The sequence below is a fragment of the Haematobia irritans genome, chromosome 1, assembly GCF_050003625.1.
Source record: "Haematobia irritans isolate KBUSLIRL chromosome 1, ASM5000362v1, whole genome shotgun sequence".
Classification (NCBI taxonomy): domain Eukaryota; kingdom Metazoa; phylum Arthropoda; class Insecta; order Diptera; family Muscidae; genus Haematobia; species Haematobia irritans.
In genome coordinates, this window is record NC_134397.1 from 76,390,412 (window position 1) to 76,408,866 (window position 18,455).

At 33.6% G+C, this 18,455-nt stretch overlaps 1 protein-coding gene across 11 annotated transcripts in view; it reads left to right on the forward strand.

Annotated features, from left to right (window-relative positions):
* osa (trithorax group protein osa) overlaps positions 1-18,455 on the forward strand; it is a 197,107-nt gene that overhangs the window by 173,417 nt on the left and 5,235 nt on the right. For 4 of the 11 annotated variants that reach the window (XM_075290824.1, XM_075290826.1, XM_075290827.1 and 1 more), the window contains 10 exons: positions 10,024-10,180; positions 10,255-11,379; positions 11,503-11,687; positions 11,750-12,031; positions 16,274-16,499; positions 16,565-16,744; positions 17,035-17,289; positions 17,537-17,693; positions 17,876-18,086; positions 18,147-18,228. In XM_075290824.1, coding sequence (XP_075146939.1) covers positions 10,024-10,180; positions 10,255-11,379; positions 11,503-11,687; positions 11,750-12,031; positions 16,274-16,499; positions 16,565-16,744; positions 17,035-17,289; positions 17,537-17,693; positions 17,876-18,086; positions 18,147-18,228 — 2,860 coding nt within the window. Of the gene's footprint in view, positions 1-9,104; positions 9,123-9,792; positions 9,934-10,023; positions 10,181-10,254; positions 11,380-11,502; positions 11,688-11,749; positions 12,032-16,273; positions 16,500-16,564; positions 16,745-17,034; positions 17,290-17,536; positions 17,694-17,875; positions 18,087-18,146; positions 18,229-18,455 lie in introns of those variants that run through there. The other 7 variants (XM_075290835.1, XM_075290834.1, XM_075290829.1 and 4 more) reach the window with 7 other exon arrangements.

Sequence of the window (18,455 nt, forward strand, 5' to 3'; positions counted from 1 at the left end):
TGTATGTACTATGTTCGACAGCGAATTGCATACATGTAGTGAAAAGTTATTCGATGCAGACCTCTAACTATAACATTTTGAAATAGTACCCAAATGTATACATTTGATACTGTTACATAATGAAACATTATAAAACACATAGTTCGAATGCAAATCAACTAAAGTTTTGGAAGTCTGCCTCTAATTTAGTTTTTTTTGTGATGGAATTATCCTTCAGTAAAAAAGTTTCACTTAATTACGAATAAAACTTTAAATATCGTAATGGACCATTACTTGAGCTAGCATAGATAGCTTATTTTTGCGAAATAACACCCAGAACCATGTAAAAGAAAAAAAATCTTGCAAAGTAAATAAATATTAATAATCGTGGAAACTTTTTGCTTTATGCGGTTTCCGACAGATAATAAGTTATACAAAATGGACCCGAGAAAAGTACCTTTTGTACACGTTACGAATTAGACGATAAATACTAATTTGTAATATGACTATATCCCCTGTAGAAAAAAACATAAAATTTAAAAGAACTACTTGGCAATCCTGGCTTTATTTTGCCTTTTTTACGTTTCATGGTTGTGTGTTATGCACCATCATGTGCTTGTGTGCATTTGTGCTGATACGGTTGAAAAGGGGACTCACAATGTATGAGAGTTCCAAGAGTATTTGTGGAGGGTAGTTTGGGGAGAAAATTATATGAATGTTGTACTGTGTTTTTCAGTAGATTTGTGTATTTCTCCTACCCAATCTACTTTACCTAATATATTTGTTAGTTCGTTCGTTCGTTTGGGCTGTCGATGAGAACGAAAAACCGTTGTTTGTGTTGTTGCACGTCCGACCGACGCTTTGCTGCTGCTGCTTACATTATTCGTCTCTCCTCGTTTCTTTGTTGGTTGTGTGCTGTCGCTTCTTAATAGCATTTCGGTTTGTTCTGTATGCTCTACCTCCCCTTTATCATTCACAGTGTGGGGTTTGGGTTCGTTCATTTTATAATTTTGTACATTCGTTTCATTTAATGGCTTGTGGATGGCTGGCTGGTTGGTTGCCTGGCTGCTAAGGACTGGCTTTGGCTTAATTCAATGTATGTGAATGGGCAAATGTGTATTTTCTTCTTATGTACAGAGAGACTAACATACATTCCGTATATTCGTTTTGAGGTTTCTTTTAAAATACAAAATGAGTTTCTTGTTAATCGCCGTTTGGTTTGATGATGTAGTTTTTGTAACTGCTGCTGTCGTTTCAAATTGTAATCGTTCTACGTATCTTTAATTTGATTCCATTCCAGCTTGTTGGATTGCAGTAATTTTGTACCCTTGATTGGATTTGAACCACAAAAAATTTCATGATGTATGAATTTTCTTTCATTTTTGAGTTGACCATCGTACTTTGTATAGTTCTTCTTCTATTTTGTATTCTTGGGGTTTTTGTTTTCCTCGCCACATTTCTGTTGATGATTGCATGTAATACGTACTACATACTCTCTCATTGTATATTCTGCGGCGCATTCAATTTAACAGTTCTTGGGGTTTTTTTATTGCTGAAATCAACAGAATAATCTTTAAAAAAATCTTAGTTCTTGTGTGTGTGTGCGATGGGGTTTGTTGATGATTTTAATGTTTTTATTTTGTTTTTCTAGATGCAGCACATATTTTTGCGGCATTTTTATGGGTCACTTGAAATTTTTGTTATTGCCCTCTTTGTTTGATTGTTTCGAGTGCAGTCCTTTTGAGGATTGAAATTTATTACCAAAGGGGTTATGTGGGAGCAAGGACAATACCTAGGGACAGATATTCCAATGCGATAATAAAGCCTGAATGGAACCTTGGTCAATATATACAGAATATGAATTATGATGGATTATATGACCATGCAAGAAGAGATTCTCCAAATTATATGATATTTTACTATATCCGCTATTTAAATATAGACATACCAGTAATCATTACCAATGAATAGAATACCCGCTACTAACGAATGACATTCAGGGTTGATAAAGTAGATACTTTTTATTTTTTTTTACATTTTTGGCAAACAAAGCACCTTAGCACTCCCGTAATACATTTGGTACCTTTTTCAACCTTTTTTAATTAAAAAAAAAAATAAATAATACCAATCCATGTAAACGTGCTGGATTCATATTCATTCAAAATCCACATCCCTTCTCAGAATCGACAGTTAGTTGACAAGCCATAGCCTTGAGTGTCCGTCGATGTCTTTATTTATTGTTTAGTAAAGGCATGAATGGATTGGGATTACATATAACCCATGATCCCAATATACTCCATGAAATTTAGAGCGTGGGCTTAAATGCATGATCATCCATATTGTATCATTATGTGTTCGAAAACCCAAAAACAAACAGTTATTCGTGCGAAAAATTGATCTTAATTGCAGGCTTTGGAGCATTGGGCATTGTTTGTACAAAGGCGATAAAGTACCTTTTGGCTTAGGAAAGTACTTTTTCGAAGCTGATCTAGTACAATTTCAACTTTGACATTAATCATCCCTAATGGCATTGCAATTGCAGCTAACTAATCAAAAATATTGAATTAGTTCTAGGGTTGCCAATATATATATTTCAAAATATCTTTACCGTTACTATCGAATGGTATTTGTAAATGTAGGGTTGTCAGACATAAATTGTAAAATATGTTTTCACACGTAAATTTCATATAAGGAAAATATCTTTCACCTTTAAAATTTTAGTATAAATGGTATTTTACAAAGAAATAATATTTCTTATAATGCCCAAGAGCCATCGTGGATAAACTTGCTGGATCGCAGTTAATTGGGAAAATGTTAAATTCCAGAATCATGATTTCTCTGGCGATGGATAAACCCTTCGGTAAACTGACCACATATGCTATTGTAGACTCGAAACGCACTATTTTAGAATATCCTCTTTATTGCCGATGCGTATTTCGGGGGAAATATTTTATCAGAAATTTCCTCATCGAACATGCATTTTATGGAACAAAAAAACTCGAGCAATTCCATCGGGGTATATGTTTCAATTATTTTTAGATTGGGGTATTAAATATCAAAACATTTTGTTATATTAGCAGTTCTTTTTCTATTGTGAAAAATATTCATAGAGTGATTAAAATATCACTCATAAATATCTTAATTTCTTTTTAGCTTGTTTGTGACCAATTTTCATTGTTATTTATGGGAGTTCTTTGCGTTTTTTGGATCTTTTTTATAACAACTTCTCATTTTTACTGACTTTTATCCGTTGGTTTTCTATCTTTTCTTTGAGTGTACTATTTCGATTTCTCAGAATTATAAAATCCATATAATTGTAGAAATTTCATTTTTTTTAATATCTAATTATTTTCGCAACAGATTTTCAAGATTGCAAAGCACTACAGCCCTTTATCACATTATTCTCTTTAAGTTTTTAATTCGTTATTATTTTTCTGATATTTTGTTTATTGTTGTTATTTTAAACCCCAAGACGAAAAAAATAACATGAAGAGAGTGCTACTTTTTTGAATAGAAGAGAGCATCTAAGCGAACTGAAATTGGTGGAGCTCACATTTATTCTGTTTAACGAAATATTTTTATAGGGGCTTTGAATATGGGTGCCAGTGTGTGTGTGCATATTGTTATTATTAATTTTTATACATTTTTTAAACAAAAACAAAACATATGTGTGGTTTTCTCCATACATTTGAACCACCGCTCGTTCACTCTGTCGCCCCGCTACACGACACACCAAAACACACAGCCCCCGACCAAATGTATGTCCGTCATACGTTATTTTTTAGTCGCACCCAGCGCGCGCGTGTAAATGTGTGCGTATCTGTGTGTTCGCTGCAAGTGAAATATTTTTTGTAGAGGAGAGGGAGCTTTAGTTGAAGTTTAGCTCGGTTTTTTAGAAGCACGTATAGTAATTCTCGTATTTAATAATTAATTTCGTTTGTTTTTTTTTCTTGTGATTTATTAATTTCTCAGCCAAAATGTTCTATTCTAGTAAAAGCATAAAGTGTTACAACAAATGTCTATTTTAACAGCAACAACAAGAAAAAACTATATGAAATTATTACGAGGAAAACGTGCCATATTCGCTTTACGCGCTGTTGTGTCTAAAACGCTTAAAAGTCTGTGCTAAATTACTTTTACAACAAGTGTTTTCCAAGTAGATTTATTTCTTTAATTCGCACATGGCTGTAGGCACTTTGCTGCTCGCGCCTTTTTTTCTGTGCCAGCTCTTTCTTTTGGTGACAAGTGGATGATGATGAGTGGAGTGTTGTTGAAAATAATGGCAAAGAAAAATACATAATCTTGATGCTACTCTACTAGATACGGCCAAACAACACCCCCTTTTCGTAATTGTGTTTTATTTCTCTTTTATTCATTTTTTTTTTTGTTAATGGATTCGATTATATGGCGCCTAAGATTTCTCATAATTTTTACCGTTTTTCTCAATAGTACCTATCTTTCATAATCACATCACACGCACACAAACACACGTGATGTATGTGATTGCTTAGTTAAATATATACACCGTGTATAGTGCATATATATTAATGCCCCTCGGTTTTTTTATATCAATACCAAGTGGTATATTGATAACAGCAAATATACATTCAAAATTGGATTGGTCAGTTATTGCAAAGGTTCTCTAATATACATTTAGTGGATCTCAATGGATAAAGGTATTTACAAAGATTAATCGAGAGATTTGTATTCGGTGTGCTCTACGAAAAATAGAGCACGTTTGCGTCCTCTTTCCATTTACAATTACAAATTTATCCAAAGATTAATGGAGAGATTATTCTTGACACCAGTGATGATAAATATAGACTATAGATTCTGCACACATGATTTATTGGTTGACAGTTCTGAAAAATAGGAATAAACGATGAAAATTAGATCACATTTACGTTCTCATTCATTTTCATTTTTAAAATTTCCCATGCTTACTCAAAACTTTGAAAACATGATGCACCAGCTGATTTATAAATAATAAATTAAAAATGTAAAAATTTTCAACTTTTTAATTGGAAATATTTGGGTGATATTTTTTCTGTGTAAGCTCGATATAAAACCCCCCATACGTCGTCATTATATATATTAGAAAGAACGATTCAAAGATAATAGCAACGATAATATGTATTTGTTGGTAATTGTTTTGTAGTGGGATATTAAGCGTCATCACCATCACTATTGCTTCACTGCTATTCGTTGTATTATTGTCATTGTCGTCAGCGTTATTGAGTAATGTTTGGATTTTATTTTAATTGCATCTTAATATCATTTATTTACGTTTTATATAGTTTTTTTGCACTTTCATGTTTTTAAAATTTTCTATTCTTCTCTATGGGCATTGAACTTGTTTATGTAGCGTCTGAGTATCAGAATACCAATATATCTTTGTGTAGCCGTTTGTCCATTGTGTATTATATATTTTTTACTTTTTGCCTATTCAAACGGTATGAATCATTTATCAGCATTTGTTTCTGAATCGTTCTCACTTTCATTTTGATTGAAAACCTTATTTTAGATGCCAACTACAATAATATTAGATTTATGCACGTGTTTGGTAATTTGGGCTTCGATTTTTCCCCGTCATAAATGTTTCAACTAATCGGATAAATTCCAAGTGAATCGCGTATTATCCATCTGGATCAATTTACATTTGTATTCTCCTGATGCGCCCATTTTAGAAATATTAAATTATTTCGTAATTATTATGATTTCGAGTCAAATTCGAAAAATATTTATCTTAGTCAATTATTTTGATGAACTGAAATAAATGCGTTTAATAACACTAGTTTGCAAAAAAGAAAATGCATGTACACTTGATGAGAGGCAACTTTGATCTGCTGAATTTTATGGAACAGTTCCCAGTAAAAAAGCTTCGCCAAAAAAGTAGTGAAGATGTTCTTTTTGGATCCGGAAGTAGTGCAAAATTTGCGCAGAAGCGATGAATTTAACATGCACTCAAAAAAAAAGTGAACTCTCTATTTCACTAAAGCCAATTTAACTTTATTTTTTATTAAGTTTCCTTTACTCTAATAATTTTTTGTATACGTTAGTTAAAATAACTAAAACTGAGGAAAAAAATATACTCAAATGAAGTATAAATATTAACTAAATTCGTGTCTTCCACAAAATAGTTCAGAATTTCTTTAAATTTGTAAATTTTACCAAAAATGCGTCCATCGTGAACTTCGTATGTCACTAAAGACATTCTTGCAATTTTTAACTCCAAGTTTTTCCTTCAAACTATAAAATGTTCTTTAACAAGTGAAAAAACTTAGTTATGTCTAATAAATTTTCTTCAACTTGTCGAAAAATATTTACTTATTTTTATGACATCGGCGTGATGCCGACGTTTGTAATACTGTTAAGTTAAAATTTTCTACAAATATTCAAATTTTTCTAAAATTAACCGAAAGTTTTCTTCCTGGTTTGTTCACTGTGGGCTTGTCATAGGACGGATGTCCACCATTGCAACCACCGTTGCACTGAATTTGCATTACTTCTTACTCTGTGATTCAAATTCAGTGTTTTAGGTGTGAATTAAAAAATGTCATCATTTTTTGACAAATAAATAATTTTTATAATTTTGTATGATTTTTAATACATTCTAACGCTTGTCCGAAACGTTTGAATTAAAATATTTTGAAAAATTCGCAATATATTTTGAATGGATTTAGAATTTTTTCGACAAAATTTCAATAATTTTTAACATTTTATTAAAGCTTACTCTGTTTTTAACCTTTTTGAAACAAAAAAATTAAATTTACCCATTAAAAATAAGAAAAAAGCGAGCTATAAATAATTGAATTAAAAGAACTTCCTGTGTAGTTAAAATAAAGAACATCTTTGGAAGTACATCTTTTGGAAGTGATTTAAAAGTTGTGCTTTGGAAGAACTTCCAAATTTTTTGCTGGGTTTTTGAGATATCCCGTTATTTTTAGTTTTTCGCTCTTTTTTCACTAAAGAAATTATATCTCGAGTTAGAAATGTCCGATATCGTTGTTGGTACTTAAATGAAAAGTATTAAGATGACGAATAATCGTTTATAATTGGATCTGTGATAAGTTAAGTGGTTAAAAAAAATATCGATGCGAAAAAGCCAAATTTAAAAAAAAATTGTATTTTACAATGGACCTCTTCCGCCAGAAAGGTATTCAGCAGATCAAAATACATAGGAAAAGTCAACTCTCATCAAGTGTACATTTTCAGTGTAAACTAGTGTAATTGAATTTTCTTTATGGAAAATTTTGCCACCTTTTATGGCTTGTGCCACTTTCTGGCACACTGGTATAGTTCATACATGTATCACCATTCATCATGCATCCACACACAAAAAATTCACTGAAATAATTCCAATTAAAATTTCAAAAATATTCAATTAAATATTTAATTGATTCGATAAACTTTTTAATTAAAAAATATCAATCACAAGAATTAAAAATATCAATTATTTTTTAATTGGATTAATTAATTTTTTAATTGACTTTGGCGATTGATCCTATCATTTCTGTGATAGAAGACATTTCAATTAAAAATTAATTGGATCAATTAATTTCGTGATTGAATCAAAAAATTAGTTATTTGTGTGCGGTTCTAAAAGAAAGAAAGTCATTTTAGATACAACACATGCTCAGCTGTTTGATATAAATCGTTGAAAAAGTACTAAATATTTTTTGACGCCTTTTCATGATGACATACAGGGTACACTTATAAGGTAGAATCATAAAGCCATATGATTTCATCTTTTTTATTTAACAGAATTATTCCTGTCAACAGCACTCTGCACAAACAAACCAACCAATAAGAGCAATTGGGTTTGACAGGAAAAATTTGAAGTTTTTAATTTTAGAAAATCCTTTAAACTTAAGAGTACAGGTGGATGCTATGTTCAGTTTTCGTGCCGAACCATGGTTTACTTTTTGAATTAAAAAAAAAATATGAAACATTTCTCAATCAATTAATCTTTTCCATCCATGTTTTGGTAAAATTTCATAAAGATATAATGACGCCATATAGATTTTGGACCTTCTAATTTAGTACCACTTCTAATTTGTCACCGAATGTAGTACCCACCTTATAGGATTAATTGTGTATGTATTCCAATTGGATTTATGTACGTAGCTAGAAAAAGTCGCATAATCGAAACGGTCGTTACCAATTTACCTAAACCCACAGTTGTACATGGCAGTAGAAGGATTTTGGGCACTACGAGCCATCTGATGTTTCCCTATAAAAATCAACTTAAATCTATTTGGACTTAGGCCAAAATCCCTTTTAAAGAGGTTTTGTGCCTAGTGTAAATGTAATTACTTTTTTACGATTTATTGACAATAACATTTCCTTTCTTATCCGTGCAAAAAATCTAGCCGTTCACTCTTTTCTCTTTATATTTTACCATCACAAAACAGTTTCCGCTAAAGATTTTAACCCGATAAAGCGGATTGTGTATTTGTTCATCAAATCCTTGTTGACATCCCTAAATGGAATAAGAATTCGATATACATGCAAACTAGTGTGTAGATGAAAACGTTTATCGATTGTTAAAACCATTGTTGCAATCGTAGTGTTATCGAAAAATTCTTTATTGTTTTTCTTGCAAACCCTCGTACTATAGCTGCCATTTTAAAGGAAATTGCTTAAATCAATATTAAAATATGAAAACAATTTAGTTTGTTTTTTTTTGTTGTTACTCTCACATAAAAAATATAAAGAAAACTACATTAGAACTTAAATTCGTGAATGTGTACCTATTTCTATGGGATCTAAATGGTGTGAAAACTTTAACAACAGCGACGAATAGTAGCCAAAAGGAAATTCATTAAAAATGTAAAAAAACACCGGCCGGCATTATTTACCTATTTCAATGTTTTTCATTATTGTTTATCTCATTTCATTCGTTATTGTCGTCTTTTTATTGGTGCCATAGTGTTTTTTGTGGATCTTTGATTAATGATTATTTTTGGCTACTATTGTATTGTTTTGTGTACATGTGCAATTGTGTATCTGTGTGTGTATGTTTATTTAAAAACAAATCTAGTTTATTTTCTTATGCGATTCAAAAGTTGTCTCCAATGTTTTGATGGTGGTCTAGGAGTATTTCATCCTAAAATTTGGTACATGGATATTGAAAAGAAATGGTAAAGATTTTAACAAATGCTTCACAATTACAATCAGTAGTACAATATATTAGAACAGCTGTGATGTGTGAATTGAACGGCATAAATAATCTAATTTATCAACGTTTTTTTTTAAACAATTTGTATACTATCCATAGAGGTATTTGTCATTTGTTCATTGAACTTAAAAATTGCATATTCATAATTTTTAACTTACCAATCCTGCTACGACCGAGATAAAATTAATGAGTTCTCAAAGACGATTAAATCCAATTCAAAGTTTTGTAACTCAGAAATATCTTTTACATATTAATAAATATTTAAAAACCTATTTTATTTTTCCCTTCCCTTTGAGTACAAAATTTATTGTATTCTAAACGACGACCCATTGGTGCATAAAGACTACCATTCGTGTTGTGGGAAGATCTTCGGTACCTACCATAGACTTTTGCTCCCGATTTTGGGTTATTTATTTTTTTTTTTGTTCTGTCGCAACTCTGCGAGTAAATATATATTTTTCGTCCATTTTGTAGAAACCCGATAACAAAATAATTCTCTCTTGTCTACATCCACTTGCTGCTTTTATTATTTCCATAAACAAAACAAAAATTAATTACAACATGGCAGCACTTTTCTATCAATCAAAATAAATTTCAAAAATTTCTTACTTATTTCCTAGATATACTTTAATGAAGACATTATTGTTGAAAAAAGAAAAGAAAAACACACTAAGCCCTTTTCAATAATTAAGTGATTTATACTCGAAAGCGTATAGCGTAAACATAAAATGAATAAAGTTTTGCCGTGGGAGCATTTTGAAAATTTATACAAAGTACTAAATCCATTTTTTAAATATTTTATTTTCTAAAGGCTTGAATGGAAATGCTAATTGGTTCCTTTTTCTCTTACATTTCATTTACAGGAACTCATTGGTCAAAATAGTAATGATAGTTCTAGTGGTGGCGGCCATAGCGGTTTAGGTTCAGGTCCCCCTGGTACACCCAATCCTCAGCAAGTAATGCGTCCCACGCCATCGCCCACAGGTTCTTCGGGTTCAAGATCAATGTCACCGGCAGTGGGTAAGTTTTCAATACAATTCCAATACGAATCCCTCTTTATTTGATGAAAATCGTTTTCTTTTTGTTCCATTTAGCTCAAAATCATCCTATATCCCGGCCTTCTAGTAATCAATCTAGTAGTGGACCTATGCAGCAACCCAGCGGAGGCAGTGGTGGTGGTGCTCCTCCACCACCCACTCAGCAGGCGCCACAACAGCAATCTCAACCAGGAACGGGGACGGCTAATTCTTCGCCATCGGCTAGCAACTCACCTCAGCAAGGACCACCTAGCTCAGCGGGTGGACCCCCTGTAGGTGGCCAACAGCCACCTCCTTTATCAAATCAGAATAGTATAGGCTCACAGCCACCGCCCCAAGGGCCTGGAGGCGCTCAGGGTTATCCACTTCCGCCACACATGCATGGCAGCTATAAAATGGGCGGTCAAAGTCCTGGCCCACAGGGTATGCTTTCGGGTTATCCTCCACCTCCACAGCAAGCTCAACAATACTCTCAAGGTAGCTACCCGCCAAGGCCTCAATATCCGCCGGGTGGCTATGGGTCGACACCACCACCCACAAGTCAGGCTTCATCTGCCAATAGTATGCCACCTGGTAGTGCTCCTCAACAATATCCAGGCAGCCGACCTATACCAAATCATAGTGGTCAATATCCACCGTATCAAAATTGGGTTCCACCACAATCGCCACAACAAGGTGGACCAGGGCCTGGGGGTCCAGGTGCACCTGGAACTCCTGGTATGGGCAATCATATCCAGGGGAAAGCCACTCCACCGCCACCTCAGGGTAGTGGTTCACCTCGTCCTCTAAATTATTTGAAACAACATTTGCAACATAAAGGAGGTTATCCGGGTGGTGGACCACCTGGAGGTCCACCTCAAGGCTATGGAAACGGACCGGGTATGCATCCTGGTATTCCAATGGGTCCTCCACATCATATGGGTCCACCGCACGGACCAACATCCATGGGTCCTCCACCCACAACTCCTCCGCAATCGATGATGCCCGGTGTTGGTGGAGCAGAAGGAGCTGGTCCACCACCTTCATCGGAACATATATCACAAGATAACGGTCTTAGTTCGGGTTCATCGGGTTCTGCGTCGGGGCCTCCCCATCCAGTCACATCCGTAGTTACAACTGGACCAGATGGAACACCCATGGATGATGCCAGTCAGCAAAGCACAATATCTAATGCTTCAGCAGGTAATAAAAAAAGGAAACTTTTACGACCTACGCTATTTCTTTTTTAAGAGTTTAATTTCCTTAATTGTAAGAAATTTTCTATCATTGCATTCTCTTACTACTTTTGACACTTTTTCATTACAGCATCGGCTGAGGATCCACAATGTACTACACCAAAATCTCGTAAAAACGATCCATATGGACAAAGCCACTTGGCCCCACCTAGCACTTCACCTGGTGGTGTTGGAGCAGGTCCCCATCCAGGTCATCCAGGAGAAGACTACGAAATGAACTCTCCACCCAATTGGGCAAGGACGCCTGCAAGTCCGGTAAGATAAATTAATCCAAAATGTTAATTGATCCCTGCCTTAACTTCGTTTCACTATTACAGAGTTTCAATAGCCATGTTCCCCAACCTGAGACATTTCGTACAACTACACCAACAGTCCCCACCGTTGCCACAACATCAGCTAAGAAATCGGATAGCCTATGTAAACTGTATGAAATGGATGACAATCCCGAACGCCGTGTATGGCTTGACAAATTAAGGGCATTTATGGATGAGAGGCGAACACCAATAACAGCATGTCCCACCATCTCGAAACAACCCCTCGACCTTTACAGATTATATTTGTATGTAAAGGAAAGAGGCGGATTCGTCGAGGTATGCAAGGTGCCGTAGCAAATTTCCTTTTACTAACTTCTTTCTAGATTTACTAGCAAATCCCCCCCAAAAAAATACAAAAACAAGTATACAAAAGATAAACCATACGTATATCACCAATATCCAAGCAAAAATGAACAACCACAAGCAAAAAAAAAGAATAGTAACTTGTAGTGAATCCAAATCGAAAAACTTTAAGCAATTTTTAAAATCATCCATGATTAAGTACAAGCTACATACATTTACTCCATTTGATCCTTAGTCAATAGTAGAGGAATGTCTGCATGTAATTTCTTAAAAAACAAAATCCTTCATATTGATATTTTGGTAATAATCTATGGCTTCTATTCATAAGTGATAAAGAGTTGAAATTGAATTCATCGTTGAAAAATTATTTAAATGATTTACAATTTATGAATAGGACCTTTTTATGTTGTTTTCATCTTCTATGATAGCATTTGCATGTTGGTTATTATTTTCTTAATATTTTCGTCTTGGCATTTTCTCTTTATTGGTTCATACAAGGTTTAAATACTATGTTTCATTATTGTTATGCTCATTACTATGATCCTTTCCTTTCATCCCATCCCTATTAGCTATATAGTATTGTAGTTTACATTTAATACCAAAGTGGTCCTTACCAATCTCGAACGGTTTTAACGATTTTTAGCGTTCATGATTTTTTCACATACGTGCCTCTTAAATAACTGGAAAATTGTGCATAACACATGCCAACAAAATGTTTATGTGATTTTAAATGTTTCATATATTTGATTATTTTTTCTATTCTTGTTTGGTTGTGGGTATGTTATAATAGATACGAATTAGAATATTAATTAAGAATCGTCTTTGTGTAAGGTATACAAGAAATGGTACCGTCACCATATTCTGTGTCCAGAGTTAGCTATGACCTTTTGGTTGTGGAAATACAAAGTTATTAAAAAAAAATTGTATTTTCAAACGAAATTTTTTGTAATGTAATTTTTTGTAATAATTCTGGTGAAATTTTCCAAAATTTCCAAAAAAATACAATCGAAAATCGTTCTTTTGAATTCATTCTTAAATCATAAACCATTTTTGGTATTTATGGATTTAAATCAATGTCCTAACTATTGCAATGGCTTTTACTTCTTTTATTGTTAGCTTAGATATTCATATTTTTATGGGAAAGAATTGAGCAGCTGCTCTTCAAATACTTAAAATAGAAAGATAATTCGAGGTGTCATATCATTGAGAAAAAAATAAGAAAATATGTGTAGTTAACCTGTCTACATAACACATGTGACAATGCCCGATGAATTTTAGAGGCGATTGATGTATGCCAATTTCATTCTCCAAGAATCAGTAAAGATGATATCACAGTGTGTTCTTCCTTTGAATAGATCAAAAATTTGAAATAAATAGAAAATCTTTTTTCTAACAAAATTGCCGAAATTTTCAAATTTTGGGCCCTAAAATATCAAAATCATCATCAAAAACCAATTGCATTATACACATTATCAATTTAAAGTTAGTAAATTTAAAATTCCCATGTAACTGAAACACGAGAAACGTGCAAAGTGTTTCGGACATACAATGCACTCGCGGTAACGTGAACACGCTTTTTCTGACTACTCCGTAACGCTGAAAAACATAAAATTTGACGTTAAAGGCAGATTCACAATGTCAAATACAATTTCAAACACACCAACGGAATTTTTTAGTGATCTAGTTTGCCTTTTTTTCGTGAATTTTAATTATTAATTTAAATTGCTTTATAATTCCATACCCACTGATATTTTTCCGATTTTTTTTTTTAATTTTTTCATGAAACTAAATCAAGCTAACAAAAATAAAAGATCACGCTAGAACGTGTAAAACTCCCGAATATGGCGATGTTTTGTTCTACAATTCGCTGAAGTTCACTAATGTGAACATTTTCGCTAACGTGAACTCTCTTGGTTTTAATTAGTTCACGTTACCGCGAGTGCACTGTATTGAGTTTCTTTTCATATATGGATTTGATTGAATGAAAAAAAAAAATATTTAATAATTACAAATATTTAAAAATTATATATAAAAAAATTTAATAATTTGACTAAAAGTCATCATTAGCAGGATGATCTTGGATATATTCCTAGAACTGTTTAAAAATAGGTTAGCCAACCTTGCACTAACGGAGCTTCTTGGAAAAGTCGCTCGATATGGATTTTGTAACTTTGGTCAATAGGACATTAATAGAATTAGTGGATCCTAAAAGCTCAGACAATAAAATCCTGATACTTGTCGACTTTCATGCAAAAGGGATGATATAGGACCGATATTTAAAGGCAAATTTAACTTGGTAATTCATTGATTACCAGTAACCATACGCATGCCTATACTGAATCAGAATCCGAGCACTCGGTCATTCTCTGCTAAGAAATATTTTGGTAAACTAATATTTTCTATTCATTAAAAAATCAAACTAAAAGTTAAGTATGGTGTTTGCTATTTTTCTGCAGACGCACTAATACTTTCAAGTTCATTATGATATCGCAGGTTGTGAAATCAATTAGGTCTTTCCCATTCTATGTTTATCGGTCGGATTACATTTACATACGCATGTCCTAGGAGGAAAGTACTTCTCCCCAGGAATACTTTCGGCCATAAAATAAGTAGTGCTTTCAAAGCATATAATCACCTAATATGTAATGACTTATTCGTGGATTCACCAAAGCTTGCAAAATAGCCACTTATTGTCTCATGCAACCAAATCTCGAAAATATTGATTTCTATCGCCAATTACAATGGATCAAAATATGGCGAGTGATGCTGTAATAGGAGAACTACTTGAAAAGAAACGAATATTGTATAAATAAACAAAAAATCTAATAAATCATCTAAATAAGATGATTATTTTCACACTTAAAATGGAAATAAATGTAGGTTGTTTAAGGGAGTTGGATTCGTGAATTACGTTATAACATATCCAATAGCCAATTCACATTAGGTTCGAAATCTACTAAAAGTGGAATTTTAGTTTTTTAATTTTAGTTTTGTTTAAGTGAATTTTGGAAGTGTAATGCGATTGAGGTATAAGAAAGCATTTATTTAAAACATAATATGATAATGTCATTAAACACAATTATTATGAAATATTTGTGATAAAAATTTCTTAACGGTAAAATCTTCAGAATTACCGTTATATTACATATTCTTTTTGATTTTTTATGTAAATTCTCAATTATGTGAATAACTATACCTAATGGTACCATCATTTATTCTATTTTATTAATTCGTTAACGGCCAACTGCATAAAAATTTGAGAATAACAATTAGAAAATTACCGAGAAGTATTTATTTTTGTCATTACAAGTTAGTCACTATAACTCGCCGCAATGTAATACAACGTGTAATGACAGCTTTACTCCAGGTAATGTCAATTGCAATGAGATGTGGTTACCTAGTTTTTGCTGGGAATCATTCCGTCAGTCCATGTTGTCTAATGTTTGTGTTCGCCACCTTCGACAATTTCTCGGACCTATTGCAAAGAGTTAGTTACGCCGTTTAGCCGACAGCATGTGATATGAAGTTTAGTAAACTTTGAATCCTCCAAAATATTTTTTGTATAGTTTCCTTTTTATGAAGCTCCGTTAGTCATTGTCTTTAAAATCAACTTATCTAAATATGATGTTAACCAAATTTTTTTAATTTGGTTATTCTTAGATCCGCTCTTAGGTCACTGAATATAAAATTTTGATGTTGACCACAATAGTTATAGCAGAAAGAAAGAAAAAATTTTTATGCATTAGTCGATTTTAAAGATCATATAAAGTGGATTAGTTGATTCGAATTGAATTTGAAACAATGCTAAATCTTTTAGACGAGTTTGACCAACAACTTTCCGGATCCCTACCCGTTTATAATCCGAATCGTAGTTATTATTTCTTACTAGGTGATCAGTTAATCGTTGTACCTAGAATTGTATGGCATCCCTTTTTTTCAATATACCATTGTAATTTTTTGTTCTAAATTTCATATTCCATTATAGTATACTATTGGATTGATATATACTTATATATGTTTTTTTTTTTTTCATATGCATCCTTATTGAGAATGTTTTCGTTTTTGCTCTTCATTTATACTTTTCCTAAGAGGAAATATTGTGTGGTTTCTCATCTGAAGTTTCTGTTATGTTACTGACTATTTTTGATTTCGACCAAAACGAGAAACATCATTGACTAACCTTGACTTGTATTCTCTTTCTTTCAACAATTTTCACATATAAAGGTGACCAAAAGTAAAACGTGGAAAGATATAGCTGCCCTTTTAGGTATCGGAGCGAGTAGTAGTGCTGCATATACGCTACGTAAACATTACACGAAAAATCTCTTGGCTTATGAGTGTCATTTTGATCGTGGTGATATAGATCCCTTGCCGATAATACAACAAATCGAAGCGGGTACTAAGAAGAAATCAGCTAAAGCTGCCTCTGTTCCGTCGCCAGGTAATAAATGTGTGTGTGATCTCATTAACGATTTTCTTAAATAATAATCTATTTCAATTTTTTGGTGTTTAAAGCTGGTTCCTCAAATTCGCAAGACTCATTCCCAGCTCCTGTTGGTGCTGCTAATACATCTATGGATGGTTACCCTCCGTATCCTGGTAATTATCCTGGTGCTGGTCCACAGCCAGATTATGGAGGTGCTGGACAAATGCCTCGACCCCCATCACAAAGTAATGCACAAAGTCCTCACCCAGGTAAGTTTGAAGGTTGTTTTCATTCATGCATTTCCATTTTTTTATTGTTATTCATGGGTTTGTTTAATTTTAATATTTTTTGTTTTTTATTATTTTATGTTTATTTTTTAACAACCCTCATTTAATGTTACCGCACATATCATGTAAACACATCCACACACTTATCTTTACACCAATTAAACGTCGGGCCATCATCTGTATAAATAACTGAACATATTATTGTTTTGACTCTACTACTAAACTAAACTGGGTGGTATATGGTGGTCAAAATATCGCCTCGCCCAATGCAGGGCCAAATAATCAGTCATCAACGTCGACACCCGGTGGGGATAATATAAGTGTTAACAATCCCTTTGACGAGCCGGTTGGTGGTGTTAACAGTGGTGCTCCCAATACTGGTACAACTCCGCAAGCTAATGCTAGTGGTGCAGCGGGGCCCCCACCACCAAATGTGGGTCCACCGCCACCACAACCTCCTCCAGCAGGCCGACCACCTTATCCTCCTGGAGGACCATATCCCCCACCACCGGTGTCACGTGCACCAGGTATATAGAGAAACAAAAAAAAAAACTATATGTATACACAATAGTCACACTAGTCTCTGTTGTCTAATTTCTGTTAAATATCTGTATTGTTTTGGCTCCTCCATATTTCTCTCTCTCTGCTACATTCCATGAAAAATTGGTTTCATTTTCATTTGTATTTTAACCTTTTTTTGTGTGTGTAATTTGTGTATTTTTGTATGAAAACTTAAAATGTTCCTTATTATTTTAAATGCAATTATGTTTTCAGGTTCCCCATATCCGGTTCAACCAGGTGCTTATGGTCAATATGGTTCTGGGGATCAGTATAATGCAACTGGGCCTCCCGGGCAATTTAGCCAACAACAAGGACAATTTCCTCCACAAAATCGTAACATGTACCCTCCCTATGGACCTGAGGGAGAAGCGTGAGTGAATTTACTCTATATTACACTCCTTTAATTTGTGTCATTTTACATTAACCGTTAATCAAAAATTGTATTATCCTTACTATTGAGTATTGACAATTGGCAATATATCCACTAATAGATTATCCATTAAGAAAAATATATTCAATTTTCTCTATTATCAATTTATTTTTTATTTTTAGACCACCAACTGGCTCGAATCAATATGGTCCATATGGCAATCGTCCATATAGTCAACCACCTCCTGGTAGTTCGCAAACACCATCAACACCTGGTGCTCCATCAGCGCCCGGTGGACCACCACAACCTGGGGGTCCTCCTGCTCCCGGAAGTTCCCCTTATCCTCCCCCTGGTGCTCCTGGTCAACAAGATTACTATAGGCCACAAGATCAGGTATGCGCATCATTGCGTTTTCTATGTATCCTTGCTAATGTAATATAATTTTATTTGAAGGGCCCTCAGCCAAGGCGACATCCAGATTTTGTAAAGGACTCTCAACCCTATCCGGGTTATAATGCAAGGCCACAAATTTACGGTAAGTTTTAGCATGGGTTTAATTCAAATATGTACACTATAAACTTTTTTTATTTTGCTATCAGAAATGGTACCCATAAAACTCATAATCACTAACAAATTTTTGGGTTCAATCACAAATTAATTTTTATCCAATTAATGTTTAAAACGACTTCATTGATGACATCTCACATCAAATGCCTTCTGCAGACAACTTATCGAACACCCAGTGTTTTACGAACGGTCCCA